Source organism: Ictidomys tridecemlineatus, chromosome 8 (assembly GCF_052094955.1).
Source record: "Ictidomys tridecemlineatus isolate mIctTri1 chromosome 8, mIctTri1.hap1, whole genome shotgun sequence".
NCBI lineage: Eukaryota > Metazoa > Chordata > Mammalia > Rodentia > Sciuridae > Ictidomys > Ictidomys tridecemlineatus.
Genome location: NC_135484.1, coordinates 155804568 through 155822131, shown reverse-complemented (window position 1 = coordinate 155822131; position 17564 = coordinate 155804568). Strand labels below are relative to the sequence as shown.

General features: G+C 39.6%; 3 protein-coding genes across 3 annotated transcripts; 1 reads left to right on the top strand and 2 right to left on the bottom strand.

Annotated features, from left to right (window-relative positions):
• The first annotated feature begins 870 nt into the window (after nucleotides 1-870).
• LOC101962337 (putative vomeronasal receptor-like protein 4) lies at nucleotides 871-1767 on the top strand. The gene has a single exon (XM_005337078.3). It carries the CDS (start codon nucleotides 871-873, stop codon nucleotides 1765-1767), a length of 897 nt encoding a protein of 298 aa, XP_005337135.3.
• Nucleotides 1768-8441: 6674 nt separating this feature from the next.
• Nucleotides 8442-9341, bottom strand: LOC101962044 (vomeronasal type-1 receptor 4-like). The gene has a single exon (XM_078018628.1). The coding sequence runs from the start codon at nucleotides 9333-9335 to the stop codon at nucleotides 8442-8444; it is 894 nt and encodes a 297-aa protein (XP_077874754.1). The 5' UTR covers nucleotides 9336-9341.
• A 6601-nt stretch (nucleotides 9342-15942) lies between these two features.
• LOC101961758 (putative vomeronasal receptor-like protein 4) lies at nucleotides 15943-16845 on the bottom strand. The gene has a single exon (XM_078018627.1). The coding sequence runs from the start codon at nucleotides 16834-16836 to the stop codon at nucleotides 15943-15945; it is 894 nt and encodes a 297-aa protein (XP_077874753.1). The 5' UTR covers nucleotides 16837-16845.
• Nucleotides 16846-17564: the final 719 nt, after the last annotated feature.

The window sequence follows — 17564 nt, the reverse complement described above, 5'->3', positions numbered from 1 at the left end:
ACAGAGACTCTGGTGTTAGTAAGCCGTGAAACCACCGAGTCCTACTGGTGTGCAGAGAACACAAAAGGGAAGCTGTTGTCGTCAAAGGAGGAAAACTCTAAAGCAAAATCCAGCCTCAAACGTGGTGCAGCAAAAGATGTTGAGAAACTGAACTATGGCTGAGTTTATATTTGTTAAAGACATTGAGGGAACTAGATTTTATAGATGCTTGTGCATGGGGTATTGGAAAGAAGAAAGGCCAAGTAAGATCCTAGACTCTTAATTCTAATGATAAACACATATAGAATGATACAAAAAAGAAAGGGAAAAATCTGACTGGGGAGTGTAGTTTTAATGTATCGAAGCTCAGAATGAATATAGGTGGGATATCAGGGATTTGATCAAGAAACTTGGTATTGGTTACATAGAGCTTAGAAAAAATCAGGGTTAAAAATTTAGAATTTTGAATATTAGCACTCAGGATGATTTTTTTAATTAGTCGCTCGAAACATTACAATGATCTTGACATATCATACATTTGATTCAAATGGGGTATGAATTCTTACTTTTCCATGTGCACACATTGCAGGATCATATTGGTTATACAGCCACATTTATACATACTGTCATACTAGAGTCTGTTGTATTCTCTGCCCTTAGGAAGAGTATCAGAATGACTTTTAAAAGCATGTAGAATGATCCTTAACCCCCCCTCCAGAGAAAAACAAATAGTCCTTTGGACAAAATCTGCATCATTACGTGTATCCTGATTGTTCTTACACCCCAGAAAAGCTGTTGTGAAATACTTCTTTGCAGATTCATATCATCATTCTGTTCCATTCTTCAAAAAGTGTCTGCTATATCCAAGTTTTTCTGCCTATGAAGTAAGAAATGGTTTTTCCTCTTGTCAAGGGAATAACGTTCATGTTTCTAATAGGACTTGGAATTATGGGGAATATCTATGTGTTTGTAAGCTATATGTGCTTGTTTAAAGGAGTCAAGAGGAAATCTAGTCACCTCATTCTCATCCATTTGGCTTTTACAAATAGCATAACACTTATTACAGGAGGAATGCCAACTACATTAGCCAGTTTGGGGTTGAGAGACCTCCTAGGTGACGTAGCCTGTAAGATTGTTGTTTCCCTCAATAGGATGGCCCGGGGCTTTTCTCTTTGTACTACCAGTCTCCTCACAGTGGTCCAGGCCATCACCATCAGTCCCAGAGCCTCCAGGTGGGGGAGGCTGCAGCCCAGGTCTGCATGGCACCTGCTTCCCTTGTTAGTCTTCCTGTGGATACTCAATTCCTTGATAAGCATGAATTTACCACTTTACATTAAAAAAGCCAGCAGCATGAACACTTCAGAAATTAGAACAAATGAGAACTACTGTTATTTTCTACAGCAAAACTCAACAATAAGATGGATTTTTATTGTTCTCATGGTCCTTCGAGATGCTGTGTTCCAGGGTGTCATGGGCGGGGCCAGTGGCCACATGATCTTCCTCCTCCACAAGCACCACCAGCACGTGCTCCACCTTCAGACCTCCAAGCTGCTCTACAGAACCCCCCCTGAGGTGAAGGCTGCAAAGAGTGTGCTCCTTCTGATGCTCTGCTTTCTCTTCTTCTATTGGGCAGATTGTTTCATGGCTTTATATGTAACTCTCTCCTTAGAGAAGCGTTTCATAGAAGTAAGTGTTCTAGAACTTGTGAACCTTGGCTATGCAATCCTCAGCCCATTTGTGCTGATGCACAGGGATGGGCACCTGGCTGAATGTTGGCCTGGTCACTAGAGAGACAAACATTGAGACCATGTGTGTAACATTTATCTTCTAGTAAGTAAGTTTAAAACTCTCCTTAGTCTTGTGTTTCTGTATGAGTCGTGAAAGTCACGTAAGTGTAGCTGAGTCATATAGAGGGACATTTCTATACCACAAAGCTGGTGACAATCCTATGACCAACTTCATAGGAATGTGGCTAAGGGTGCTCCTTCTGTCTCTGTCTATGGCCCTGTATGTATTTGCTGTTTTTTTCCTTGTGAACCTCAAACTCTGCTCATGTGTATTGATATCTAAGGTATATTTATTTACAATTAATATAAAATATTTTCAGAGTAATAGTATTTAAACATAGAAGGAATAATACACTTTATTGGATGTCATCTGCATTAATAAATCTGCAACAATAAAGAGTCTTAAAGTGTAGTTGTCTCATTTGGCATGAAGAAAAGTGGAGGCATAATAAATAACTTACTTTTTCTGCCAATGTCTCGGCTTGGCACTGAATCACGAGCCACTCACACCTTGTAGATTCAAACAGCAATTCTTTATTCCCGAACTCACACCGGCCTCGACAAACACATTCTGGGGAAATCCAAGTTGTGCCTCCCCCTTCACCTACTCCACGAGGCTTTTTTCCAATTCCCATTTAAATCTCATGAGAACACACCGGGAACTCAGGCATCAGGCATGCCCTACTCCCAGCAGGAATAACCTTCAACCTGCAACTTCCCTAAACCCGGATTATCCTAAAACGGGAACGCCCTAAACCTAAATTGTCTTAAACCCAGATACTTCCTAAAACCTGCAGGATACACCCTAATCCTGGATCCACCCTGGTCCTTGAGCAGGGTCACCTTTCTCAAAGACACATGCAATGTCCAAGGCAAGTCCATTTAACATGGGGTAAGCTGGCAAGGAAATATCGATGCGTCATTCCTACTTGGCAATGGCCCTCAGCATTTTTCTTTTCATGTTTTCTGATTTGTGAACTTACAATTTGAATGTATTTTTCTCCAATAAATGAGAAGTTGTGTGGGTAACAATCATGGCTTGTTTCAAGAGCGTACTAGTTAGAGCCTGTATACTGCTTGATATTGTCCCTGTCTTCAGAAATACACGTCATATTCTGATTTGTAGTGAAATGTACTTAATTTTCTTGTTTCTAAACTGGAACAAAAACATATATTCATATAGAATGCACAGATCTTGCCATAGATATTTTATTAAACCACTTTGAAATATTAATGATGCTATTGATGTATTGATCATATTTCCCCCAAGACATCAGTGTTGAGTTAGAGGCCCTTCCTACACAGCCAAGTTGTCCTCTGTATCTTCCTTATGACCCTGTTTGTGGTTTGTTCATACCATATTAACACAGATGTAAAGTAATTTATTAATGTTATTATGCCATACTCCAAAATTAGGTGTTTATGTGCTTGACATAATGAAGGTGTCCCTGAAGTCATAACATGTACTAAGTGTCTTAGTGCCTCAGTTCTCCTGTGACAGCTGTTTTCTAAAACCTCAAATAGAGAAATAAGACAGAGTGAGTCATCCCTGAGCACGTCCTTGCCCTAGGACTAAAGGGCAGGAGTTCAGATCCCGGAAGTGCAGTCAGGAATGAGTGACATGTCAAAGTGGGACCATGAGGAAGAGACGACTGACACTAACAACATCCAAATATCTAGATGAACAAGGAGATGGCTCATGACTGTCGGGAACAATCTGTCAAGGTTTGCCTGGATTTTATTTCCCCTAATTAAGTGTGATTCTGTTTCACTCTAGAATGTGAAAATTGAGTTCAGAAAACAAAATCAATCAGAAATCATAATTAGAAAAAAAACTGAAAAGAATGAAGCCCATGACTGACATTGTCTCAAACATGTGGAGTGGGAGGGAGGAGAGAGAAATGGGAAACACTAGCCCGGGAACACTCTGACATGACTGGTAGCACATCGAGTTTCTTTCATTTCTAAATATTTGTGGGTGTGTTAAAGCAGTAAAATATAAATAGTGATATGAACTCTACAACAGTTGTGCCTTACAATGTTTACATAATAGAGATGACTAAATATACCCCTGAATTTTGTGAGATAAATCTCCATATTTAGAAACCCAGATGAGCATGTTATATGGAATTTACACAGCAATGTTTACATGCAGACCTGTAGTTGGTAAACTAAAGCAAAAAAAAATTGTTGAAAGCAACCATAAGAATACGTCAAGTAAGAGTCGTTATCAATTCCTAATCAATAGTGGATTTCATACAAAGGAGCTTGGGTCCCAGAAAACTTTATTGAACAGAAACTAAGGAAATTTCTTCTCTTATTGGTGGATGTAGGAACATTTGGGCATCTATCATTTATCATCAGTTCATACCCAGTGTCAGTTAATCACTGAAATGTCTGGTGGTTCCCTTGTTCCCATGACCAGTCATTCTATCAGGTGAACGTCCGTCTCACTGGGGAAGAGTAGGAGGAAGGGGTCAGTGTGCTCTGGCAGGGCAGCAAGGTCCCTCATGGGCAGCTCCCTCCGCCTCCACACAGCAGCTCTGTGTCTGCACACTGGCTCCAGGATGGGAGTTAATGGAGGAGCCATGAAACCTGTTCTAGAGATTTGAGTCAGATTTGAGTCAGATGTCCACTCACAGAAGTTGATTGTTCACTCCTTCTACAGACCCAGAAAGAAGTGGGCAGAACTCCCTTGTGGTTCATTTCTACAGATAGATCAATTAACCAATTGATCTATCTGTAGAAATGAAAGTTCTCTCTGAGTCTCAGAGTTCTGATCATATCCCATTCTAGTAGACATGGACACTGTCACTTGGTGAATAAGTGCCACCATATGGCACATGTGACCTTGGGTTCTGATGGTTCCCTTTGTGTTTAGTGATTCTAGTTCAATGCTACCATTTCCCATTTAATATTGAGTTGATGACTAAGAACAAACAGAGTTCATCAAGGATGCTGAGCTGTCCTCATAAACTTTTCCAGCAAATGGTGTTGGTAAATGTAGATGCCCACATGCAAAATATGATATTGGGCCCTATTTTTAAGTCATACACAAAACTCAAAGTTGAGCAAAGATCCAGACATATAACTGAAATTGTAGAACTCCTCAAAAGCAATATAGGGAAATACTCCTTGACTTGATGTCCTCAGTGACTTTTGGGTATGACTCTCAAAGCTCGAAAAAATATATAAGACATTTCCCAGTGGAACCATATCAAACTAAACACATTCTGCACACAAAGGAGATGTTCAACACATTAAAAAGCCAGCAATGATGTGAGACCCATATTTGAACATCTTGTGACTAGTACAGTTTTACTGTCTAAATTATGTGAATCACTCACATGATGGATAGCCAAAAATCCCAAGACTAGGCATGTTATTATTGGCAAGGGACTTGAAAAATATTTTCCCAAAGAAGATAAGCAAATTTCCACAAAATATTTGAGCAATTGATCAACATTACTAACCATCACATAACTGCGAATCAAATTCAGAAGACACAACTTTACATCCATTAAGATTGGATCCTAGCTAGGTGAGAAGACATAACAGTGTTAGCAAGGACCTGGAGTAAAAACAATTTTGCTCATAATAAAGTGACCTGGATACCATGCATGCTATGGTTGAGAATATAATTTCTTTTTAAATTATGGGAAGCATATACATATTTCTTAGGCATTAAAAGCCCTCCCCTGCTACAGTCCCGCTGCAGCAGAATAACCGGGGGGTGACGAGCAACTTGTGTAGATTGATACAGCAGGAGTAGGAGCCGTTTATTGTAGGATAAGAGCAGTATTTATACATTTTGCACAGCTTATGTTAATATTAATTAGATACATCAGTCAACCAATAAGAAATCTCCACACTTAATGGCTCGCTGGCGTTACTTCACAAACCACTCCCTCTGGCATTTTGCCAGGTGCCATCTAGACTTGTTTATGAACTCTAACATTTCTCTGGCAAAATGCCAAGCGCCATCCTGACTTGTTTACAGACTCTAACATTTCCCCCTTTTGTTTAATTTAAATAATGACCATAGTGGTTTTTACAGAAACACCACAAATAACCTGCTACAAACAGAAAGGAAGGATACAAAATGCCACAATACCAAGCCACTTAATGGCTCCATGCAAGAAGCCCTTGGAAAAATTATACCAGCAATGACACAATTAGCAAAGATACCGAGTTACAATTTGTTGTAGATTACAGTTTGTTGTCTCAGTACAGGGAAAGCAGTGTCTCAATAGATTAACTCACAGTCCAGGTAAATCATAGTCCAGGTAAGTTCTGCAGGCAGCTAGCTTAAATCACAGTCCAGGTAAGTTCTGTAGGCAGCTAGCTTGATCTGAAGTCTCGTCTGGTTCTCAGCCGAAGTTTCATCTGGCTTTCAGCAACACTGGAAATTCTTCCACCCTCATTTTCACCAGCACTGGGATGAAGGCAGGAACTCCAGCAATGATGCTAAAGAAAATCCTGTAGTATTCCAGCAGGCGCTAAGAAAACAACCCTCTGAACAATTTGGTACATTATCTCAAGGTTTTTTTACATTTGAAATAAGCCTTCCTGCTCCCTGGTCAGAGGGGTGGGGAAGAGCCGGCTGCCGCCTCTTGGAAGATCCTTGCTAAGCCATGATTCGCTTGAGCAAGTGGCAGCCTCCCGAGCGCGGATTCATGCACCCTCCAGTTATAAAAGGTATTTAGTAATAGCCTTTTGCTGCAACTTTTTTTCTGATAATCCTTCTTCTTCTGAACTTTCTTTTTCTTTCTGACTAGAGTTCCTGGGCTCTTATCAACACATGCCCTAACTATTCTTGGTTCCATTGGGGTGCCTCTTTCCCTTATCAATTTACTTCTCACCCCTTCCATATTTTCGTCATAAAGACAATACAATACACTGAGACAAAACAAGACACAAACATACTGCATCAATCTTCTCCATTTTCTCAAAATGGCCATTTTTCCTCTCGCCCTATCTGCCTAGGGACGAGCAGATTGCTCCCGTCCTATCTATGGACGGGCAGCTTTTTTTCATCACTTACCCCCAGTGTCCTGGGGCTCCCCGTAACGGGCCACCATCTGCTGCAGTCCCGATGCAGCAGAATAACGGGGGGGGGGGGTGACGAGCAACTTGTGTAGATTGATACAGCAGGAGTGGGGGCCCTTTATTGTAGGATAAGAACAGTATTTATACATTCCACACAGCTTATCTAATTAACATTAACTAGATACAGCAGTCAACCAATCAGGAATCTCCACACTTAATGGCTGGCTGGCCTTACTTCACAAACCACTCCCTCTGGCATTTTGCCAGGCGCCATCCAGACTTGTTTACGAACTCTAACATTTCCCGATCATTCTTAAGCAAAAAGAATAAAATCGCAGGCATTACACTATTTTAAAACTCAAAATGTACTACAAGGCTGTAAAGAAGCCTGGTGTCAGGACCTGCACAGCCATTAATTAAGGTAACTGCACCAGATGATGATTGCATGGAGAAAAGACAAACCCACAAATAGAGAAAAAGCTGATTTTCATGCTTCACTAAAGTCTCTGGTAGGCACATAGCAACACAGAACAAGTTCAGCATTTGGATTAATTAAAGATAATCATCATAAGGGTTATTGTGAAAAAATTATTCATAACAAGCAGAACCAAAGTCATAGGTATGAGCAGTCCAAGTGTGATTTTCACCTTGTGCCCATAACTTTCTACCCCTGGGCAGCGGGTGTCTAAACCTCAAAGTCAAGAACTAAATAGCTCTGAGGATGGCACAGAACCTCCTATTGAAAAGGGTGACATCTTAGCAACTAGGACATCTGTAATCCTCACCTTCACAGTGAAAGTCCCCAGTAGAGGTATTGCCTCTATTACAGGACAGCTCAAGGGCCCTAATTAAATTACTGCTCCAGACAGAATGATATTGGCATAAAAACACACATTTGCACTAATCATAAAGAATTGAGAGCACAGAAGTAGCTCATACATCTAGAGCAAATTGATTTTCAACAAGGTGCTCTGAAGATGCACTAGAGAACCTCAAAAATCACAGAAATAAAACTGAATTATTTCCATTATGTATCCATTCATTGTTCTATCAAATGAGACTACTACATTTTAAGTCTCTTTATTCTTACAGATTTTATAATGTAGATAATACACAGGTAAGTACATTGTTACAATCTATTTTTATTTTTAAGACGTTTATTTCTTTAATTATAGTTGCACACAATAACTTTATTTATGTGTGGTGCTTAGAATCAAACCCAGGTCCTCGCATGTGCTAGGTGAGCGCTCTACCACTCAGCCACAGCCCCAGCCCCAGACTGCCAATCTATTTTTTAAAATTATGACTCTGAAAATTTTTTCTATTAATCATAAAAACATACCTTAAATATTAATACATATCAATACAGTTTGAAGTTTACAATAGATATAAATCTGCAAATATCTATAGTTCCCTAGATATATAGAAAAAGCACACTTAATAAGCTTCCTATGAAATCTGTCATAGGACTGTCACCAGCTTTGTGGTTTGGAAATCTGCCTCTATGTGTTATCATCTACCCTAACTTGATTTTTCCATCACACAGAGCAACATAAATCTAAGAATTACTTCAAACTTACTACTGAAAAGATCAATGAATAGACATTTTCTCAATCTGTTTCTCCTTCACTGAGCATGCCAACATTCAGCCAGGTGTCCATCCCTGTGCATCAGCACAAATGGGCTGAGGACAGCATAGCCAAGGTCCACCAATTCTAGAACACTTACTTCTAGGAAATGCTTCTCTAAGGAGAAAGTTACATATAAAGTCATAAAACAATCTGCCCAATAGAAGAGGAGAAAGCAGAGCATCAGAACGAGGACACTCTTCGCAGCCTTCACCTCGGGGCGGGTTCTGTGGAGGAGCTTGGAGGTCTGAAGGTGGAGCACGTGCTGGTGGTGCTTGTGGAGGAGGAAGACCATGTAGCCACTGGCCCCGCCCATGACACCCTGGAACACAGCATCTCGAAGGACCATGAGAACAACAAAAATCCTTCTAATTATCGAGTTTTGTGAGTGGAAATAACAATAGTTGTAACCGCTAATAATTTGTGATGTGTTCATATTGTTGATATTTTTTATGGAAAAGGGTAAGTTCATGCTTATCAAGGAATTGAGTATCCAAAGGAAGAGCAACAAGGGAAGCAGGTGCCATGCAGACCTGGGCTGCAGCCTCCTCCACCTGGACGCTCTGGGACTGAAGGTGATGGCCTGGACCACTGTGAGGAGACTGGTGGTGCTGATGGACAGGCCCCGGGCCACCCTACCAAGATAAACTATGATTTTACAGGCTGTTTCACCTACGAGGCTTCTCAACCCAAAACTGGTAATTGTCCTAGACATTACTTTTGAAAAAAGTGTTATCATATTTGTAAAAGCCAAATAAATGAGAATGAGGAGGATAGATTTCATAGTGCTTCTAAACAAGCCCATATAGTTCACAAGAACCAAGATGTTCCCCACAACTCCAAGTCCTATTAGAATCACGAAGATTATCCCCTTGACAAGATGCAAAATCATTTCTTCATACTTTTTCTCATATTTTCAGCTTCTTGCCATCTTCCCAAACTACACAGCTCGATATCAAATTTGGGAGGCTCTTCTGAGTCATATAACTCACTTCTCTTTCACTCTGACAGAATAAAAAGAAGAATGTTAGAAGACAAATTGGCATTATCTCAGATTGGTTTTACAATTATACAGTAAACGGTTCAAAAAAGGAAAAGGTCTTGTATTCAAAGAGATGTATAACCCCCACCTGGGAATAAATCCTTACACCAAAGGAGGTACATGCATCCATTCTGCAGAAAATTTGGAAAGATAAATATAAGACAGGTGTTCTTTGCTGAATGGTACTGAAAAAAACTCAAAAAAAAATTTTTTTGAAAGTTTAATATCAAGCAAACAGAAGAAATCATACTGAAATGCAATAAGAGACACTACTATTTTGAATGCTTATTGTTTTAATAGGCACTCTGACAAGCAGACATATAAGGAATGAATGTGACTGTCATGTATGGTCTAATGTTACCTGTGAGGACAGACAGTTTCAGGTTGGTTGGAGACAAAATGCCTTCTCATTAAACACACTGTGCTTAGGAGAAACAAAATGCAAGTGAAACATTGTGTCTTAGAAACAAAATAATACACCAGAAACTAGGCACAGAATATTATATAACCTAAGCATGCAGAGAGTCACTGCAGGACAACATGGAGCTTGAAGAAACTGAACATTTCTAAAAGCAGAAAAAGCTTCTAACTTTCTGTCCTCAGGAACCACAACAGAGCTCTCTGCTGAACTCAGATCTTGCACACAGGGTCACAGTGGCTCCAGCATAGCTAAGGGACACCTGCTGTAAAAGACCCCTTCATCTTCCTGGCCAAGGACATACCTTTAAATACCAGAAGAAGAGGAAAGGTCCTAAGGCTCAGACCCTGGCAGCCACCCCCTTGCTCAGTCACAGAGTAAGACCTTGACTGCTGAGGGAATGTCCCCTGGGCCTGTGAGCAAGTCAGATCCTAGGGTCCACTCACCTGGGTGGCTGTGCTGCAGACAAGCTCTGGGCTGTCTTTTAGACAAGATGCAGCTTTCAAGGTCACATTTGTACCTTCTGGGTTTGTGAAATTTTTCCAGCAATTAAGTACCCCAGAGGCTCCAGTGTTCAGAGCTAACACCTGTCAGGGAGGAGCTAGCCCCTGTGGACACCAGTCCCTGAAGCATGGCTCTCCCTCTCCCTCCACAATTACTAGTTTGTGAGGCTCAGACCTCATCTCAGTTTTAATTGGTGCTTAATTATTCTACAAGAAGTTTTCATAATAAGAAAGTGAATCACCAGCCAAGTCTCTGTGTCTGAGGTCCCCATTTCTTGTCCCTCTCTGCACTTTTCCAAAGTCCCACAGCTGAAATAGGTTGGTGCCCACTTCTGGGACACAGATGTCACTTCCCCTCATGTTCATGGCCTATTCCATACACAGGGATGTGGTACTTGGACCAGCACTGGGGACTCTGCCTTCAAAGCAAGTCTCAACCAGGCACCTGGGAAGGACAGCAGTCACATTGGCAGTTCAAGGACATTGCTATAAGTGGTTATTTTATTACTTGTTCATTGACCAAAAACTTGAACCCAATGGCTAGACGCACACACCGTACCACTCTTAAAAAATCAAATGTGCCATCACAGAAATGCAAATCAAAATTACAGTGAGATCTCACCTCACTGTTAGAAAAGTGGCATTCATTAGAATACAAATAGTAGAAGATTTTCTCAAAGATGTGACCAAAACAAGTGAATTCATGCCCTTGGGGGTGGGACCACACATTAGTACAACCAAGTTGGTAAGCAGTTTGGGCATTTCTTAAAAATTGAAATTGGAACCACCATATAAGTCAGCTACACCACGATATGGTATTTATATTCAAAGAAAATAAAATTAGCATAATATAATGACTCAAGTGCATGGGTATTTATAGAAGCACAATTCACAATGAACAAGTCTGGAACCAGCCCAGGTGATCATCAACAGATCAATGGGTCAAAAAAATATGATGTACCAACAGAGTGGTGCTCTACTCAGTCATGAAGAAGAGTGAAAATATCACATTGTCTAGGAAATGGATGGAACTAGGGAAGGTCAGGCTACATGAGGGCTTGAACATTTCCTTTCATAGGTGGACACTGGAGCAATATTAAGGGGAATGGAATGTGCAGCCCCAAAAATTGAAAATGTTCATGAAAAGGAGAAGGAATTTGGGGAAGTTGTAGAAATGGAACAAGAGAGGAACTCTGAATGAACTTGGGGTAATTAAGCTAAGAGCCCATGTGAATGTCTCAATGCATCTCACTTTGTGTCTATCTATGAAGCATGATTGAAACAGCAATAAATGAATACAAGGAACACAAATATAGAAGAGGAATGGGAACACGGGAGAGGAGGGAATGAGAGGTGGGAGCAGGGGGACTACAAAGGAGCCAATGATGTTCCACCAGGTGTGGTTGTGTCACAGGAGGCACACTTTTTAGTTTAACTATATTGCATTAAAAATATCAAAAAATCCAAATCTTTCATGCCATTCCTATGGGGCCTCTGTGTAACTCATCTGCACCCCAGGATAGTCCTCACATCAGTTTTCATCCTGCCACCTGGAGGAGTGTTTGTGTCCCTGTTGCAAAGGAATGTCAATGCATGTGGCCAGGGGCTGAGGGGAGGTGAGAGCAGCTTCCTTTCTGCAGAGGAGAGCAGCCGGGGTTGGCCTTGTCGGCAGCCCCCTGGTCACTGGGCCCCTCTGTGCCCTGAGGGACTCATGACCTAGAGATGCACCCTGCACACATTAGAGAATAAACCCTCTACATAAATGGAAGTCACCTGAGTTACGTTCCCTGGTATGAGAGGAAAGCCCAGGCCTGCATGGTTTGTGGATCACTTATAATACTTTGAGCTTAAAAACTAAGTGAAAAATAACCATGAACAACATTCCCTTTGCAATAAATAGGAGCACTAAACTATGTGGCATTTGTTAGGAGATTTCTTGTGTAAACTTGATTTTTACAGGAGTTTCAGATGTATGTCATTTTTAATTTTTTCATTTATCTATTTACTATTCTAATTTTATATATAACAGCAAATGCATTACAATTCACATAAAACATATGGAGCACACTTTTCATATCTCTGGTTGTATAGGGAGTATATTTGCGCCATTCTGTCTTCATATATGTACTAGGGTACTGATGACCTTCTCATCCCACCATCGTTTTTACCCTATTCCCACCTCCTTCCCTCCCAGCCCTTTGCCCTATCTAGAGTCTGTCTCATCCTCCTATGCTCAGTCCCAACCCACTATGAATCCACCTCCTTATACAAGAGGAAACATTGGCATTTGTTTTTTGGAGTTGGATAACTTAGCATTATATTCTCCAACTCCATCCATTTACCTGCAAATGCCATGATTTTATTCTCTTTTATTGCTGAGTAATACTCCATGGTGTATCTATTCCACACTTTCTTTATCCATTCATCTACTGAAGGGCATCTAGACTGGTTCCACAATTTAGCTATTGTGAATTGTGCTGCTAGAACATTGATGTGGCTGTGTCCCTGTAGTATGCTGTTCTTAAGTCCTTTGGGTATAGACCAAGGAGTGGATAGCTGGGTCAAATGATGGTTCCATTCCCAGTTTTCCAAGGAATCTCCACACTGCTTTCCAGATGGGCTGCACCAATTTACAGTCCCACAAGCAGTGTCTGAATGTACCTTTTCCCCAAATCTTCACCAACACTATTCTTGTTAGTGTTCTTAATAGCTGCCTGTTAAGTGACTAAAGTGAGAGAAATCTTACAGTAGTTTTGATTTGCATTGCTCTTATTGCTAGAGATGTTGAACATTTTTTATATATTTGTTTACTGATTGCATATCCTCTTCTGAGAGGTGTCTATTCTGTTCCTTGGCCTATGTATTGATTGGGATATTTAGGGGTTTTGTTGTTGTTGTTGTTGTTGTTGTTGTTGTTGTTGTTGTTCATTTGTTTCTTTGTTTTGGGGGGTTTAGCTCTTTGAGTTTTTTATATACCCTAGAGATTAGTGCTCTACCTGATGTGTGAGGGGTAAAAATTTGCTCCCAAGATATAGGCTCCCTATTCACTTCACTGATTGTTTTTCTGAGAAGGAGTTTTGAGTTTGAATTCATCCCATTTATTGATTCTTGATTTTAATTCTTGTGCTATATGAGTCTTATTAAGGAAGACAGGGCCTAATCTGACATGATGGATATTTGGACCTACTTTTGCTTCTATTAGACGCAGGGTCTCTGTAATTTCTAGGTCTTTGATCCACTTTGAGTTGAGTTTTGTGCATGGTGAGAGACAGGGGTTTGATTTTAGTTTGTTGCCTATGGATTTCCAGTTTTCCCAGCATCATTTGTTGAAGAAGCTATCTTTTCTCCAAAGTATGTTTTTGGTGCCTTTGTCTAATATAACTGTATTTATGTGGGTTATTCTCTGTGTCCTCTATTCTGTATCATTGGTCTATAAGTCTATTTTGGTGCCAATACCATGCTGGTTTTGTTACTATTGCTCTGTAGTATAGTTCAAGAACATGTATATGATGCCACATTCTTCACTCTTCTTGCTAAGGATTGCTTTAGCTATTCTGGGTCTCTTATTTTTTCAGATGAATTTTGACTCCTTTTTCTATTTCTATGAGGAATGTCATTGGGATTTTTATTAAAATTTAACTAAGTCTGTATAGTGCTTTCTGTAGTGTGATCATTTTGACAATATGAATTCTGCCTATCCAAGAACAGGGGAGATCTTTCCATCTTCAAAGGTCTTTTTAAATTTCTTTCTTAGCATTCTGTAGTCTTCACTGTACAGGTCTTTCACACTTCCATTAAGTTGATTCCCAGATTTTTTATTTTACTTTATTTTATTTTGAGGCTATTGAAAATGAGGAGGAGTTTCTCATTTCTCTTTCAGAGGATTTGTCACAGTTATACAGAAATACCTTTGATTTGTGGATGTTAATGTTATAATCCTGCTACCTTGCAGAATTCATTCACTATTTCTAGAAGTTTTTGTGGCATTTTTTGTCTTCTAGGTACAGAATCATATCATCAGCAAGTGGTGTGAATTTGAGTTCTTATTTTCATATCCACATCCCTTTAATTTCTTTCATCTGTCTAATTACTCTGACCAGTGTTTCAAGAACTATGTTAAATAGAAGCGGTGAAAGAGGGCATCCCTATCTTGTTCCAGTTTTTAGAGGACAATATCAAGCAGCACAGAGACATTAACTAGTTCTCTCATGAAACGACCCATGATTTGTGAGCAACACCGACTCTTCATTTATTAGAGAAAAATTCATTCAAATAACTTAGACTAACTGACATATAGAATATTTCGGCCTGTGTCAAGTGGATACACTTTCTTCTCAGCAGCACCTGGATCATTTTCTAAAATAGACCTTATACTATGCCACAAAGCAAATACAAAAAAGTAGACATACTACCATGCATTTTATCAGATCATAATGGAATTAAATTAAAAATCAATGACAAGATAAAAAATAAAAATTTCTTCAGCACCTAGATATTAAACAATATGCTACTAAATGAACAATTGGTTACAGAAGACATCAAGGAGGAGATTTAAAGTTCTTAGAGGTAAATAAAAATATAGACACAAAACATCAAAATCTCCGGGACACTATGAAGGCAGTACTAAGAGGGAAATTCATTGCATGGAGTTCATTCCTTTAAGAAGGAAAAAATCAACAAATAAATGACCTCACACTACATTTAAAAGCCCTGGAAAAGGAGAACAAATCAACAGCAAAAGCAGTAGAAGGCAAGAAATAATTAAAATTAGAGCTCAAATTAATGAAATCAAAACAAAAGAAAAAATTGACAAAACAAAAATGTGGTTATTTTATAAAATAAATAAAATTGACAGACCCTTAGCTATGCTAATGAAGAGAAGGAGAGAGAGAACTCAACCACAACCAGCATCTGTGATAAAAAAAAAAGGTAATATCACAACAGACACTACAGAAATACAGAGGATAATTAGAAATTATTTTGAAAACTATACTCCAATAAAATAGAAGACATGGAATGCATCAACAAATTTCATAAGTCACATGATTTTCCCAGAAATCAGAAAACACAGAAATAAAACTAAATTATTTTCATTACATATCCATTCATCTTTCTTTCAAACAGACAACTACATTTTAAGTCTGTTTTTTCTTGGAGATTTTATAATGTACATAACACCCAGGTAAGTACATTATTCCATTATCTTTGTAAATAGTATGAACCTAAAAATATTTTCTATTAATCAAAATAATTATGCCTTAAATATTAATATGTATCAATAGAGTTGGAGGTTGACAAGGGAAGTAAAACCTGCAAATATACACAAGGCCACAGACACCTAGGAGAAGCACACTCAGGCAGCTTCCTATGAGGTTGTCACAGGACTGTCATGAAATTGTGGTGTGAAAATCTGCCTCTATGTGATTCAGCTACTTCATTTTTCCATCACATACAGCAACAGAAATCTATGAATTATTTCAAAGTTATTTACTGAAAAGATCAATGAAAAAGACATTTTTCTCAGTCTCTTTCCTTCTTACTGAGCACGACAATATTCACCCAGGTGTCCATCCCTGTGAATCAACACAAATGGGCTGAGAATTGCATAGCCAAGGTCCACCAATTCTAGAGCACTTACTTCCAGAAAATGTGTCTCTAAGGTAAATGTTACATATAAAGTCATAAAGCAATCTGTCCAATAGAAGAAGAGAAAGCACAGCATCAGAAGGAGAACACTCTTTGCAGCCTTCACCTCAGGGGGGGTACTGCAGAGGAGCTTGGAGGTCTGAAGGTAGAGCACATGCTGGTGGTGCTTGTGGAGGAGGAAGACCATATAGCCACTGGCCCCAGCCATGACACCCTGGAACACAGCATCTCGAAGAACCATGAGAACAATAAAAATCCATCTAATTATCCAGGTCTGTGGTTGTAAATAACAATAGTTGTAACCACTAGTAAATTGTGATGTGTTTAGGCTGCTAATATTTTTGGAGTAAAATGCTAAGTTCATGCTTATCAAGGAATTGAGTATCCAAAGGAAGACTAACAAAGGAAGCAGGTGCCATGCAGAGCTGAGCTGCAGCCTCCTCCACCTGGAGGCTCTGGGACTGATGGTGATGGCCTGGACCACTGTGAGGAGACTGGTGGTGCAGATGGACAGGCCCCGGGCCACCCTACCGAAGTAAAGCACCATCTTACAGGCTGTATCATCTATGAGGTCTCTAAACCCAAAACTGGATATTATCAATGGCATTAGTTTTCTAAGAAGTGTTATCATATTTGTAAAAGCCAAATGAATGAGAATGAGGAGGATAGATTTCCTAGTGCTTCTAAACAAGCCCATATAGTTCACAAGAACAAAGATGTTCCCCACAACTCCAAGTCCTATTAGAATCACAAAGATTATCCCCTTGAAAAGATGCAAAATCATTTCTTACTGCTTACTTTTCCTCATATTTTCAGCCTATTACCATCTTCCCAAACTACACAGCTCTGTATCACATTTGGGAGGCTCTTCTGAGTCATATAACTCACTTCTCTTTCACTCTGACAGAATAAAATGAAGAATGTCAGAAGACAAAATGGCATTATCCCAGATTGGTTTTACAATTGTACTGTGAGTGCTCCTAAAAGGAAGTCCTTTCATTCAAACATATGCATGACCCCTCCACCTGAGAATAAAACCCAACAGCTGTGCAGGTACATCCATCCATCCTGGGGAAATCTCCCCAAGATAAACCTAAGAGAGGTGCTCCTTGCTGCTTGGTATTAAACTAAACTCAAAGAAATTTTTGAAAATGTAATATCAACCAAATTAATGAAATCATACTGGAATTCAATAAGAGACACTAGGATTCTGAATGCTAATTGTCTCAGTAGGCACCCTCACACACAGACATGCAAAGAATGAGTTTGACTTACTCTGTGGTCTAATGTTACATGAGAGGACAGACAGTTTCAGGCTGGATGGAGACAGAATGCCTTCTCATTAAGCACCCTGCACTTAGGGATACAAAACATAATGCAAGAGAAAATTGTATCTTGGAAATCAAATAATACACCAGAAACTAGGCACAGAATATTATATAACCTAAGCATGCAGAGAGTCACTGCAGGACAACATGGAGCTTGAAGAAACTGAACTTCTCTAAAAGCAGA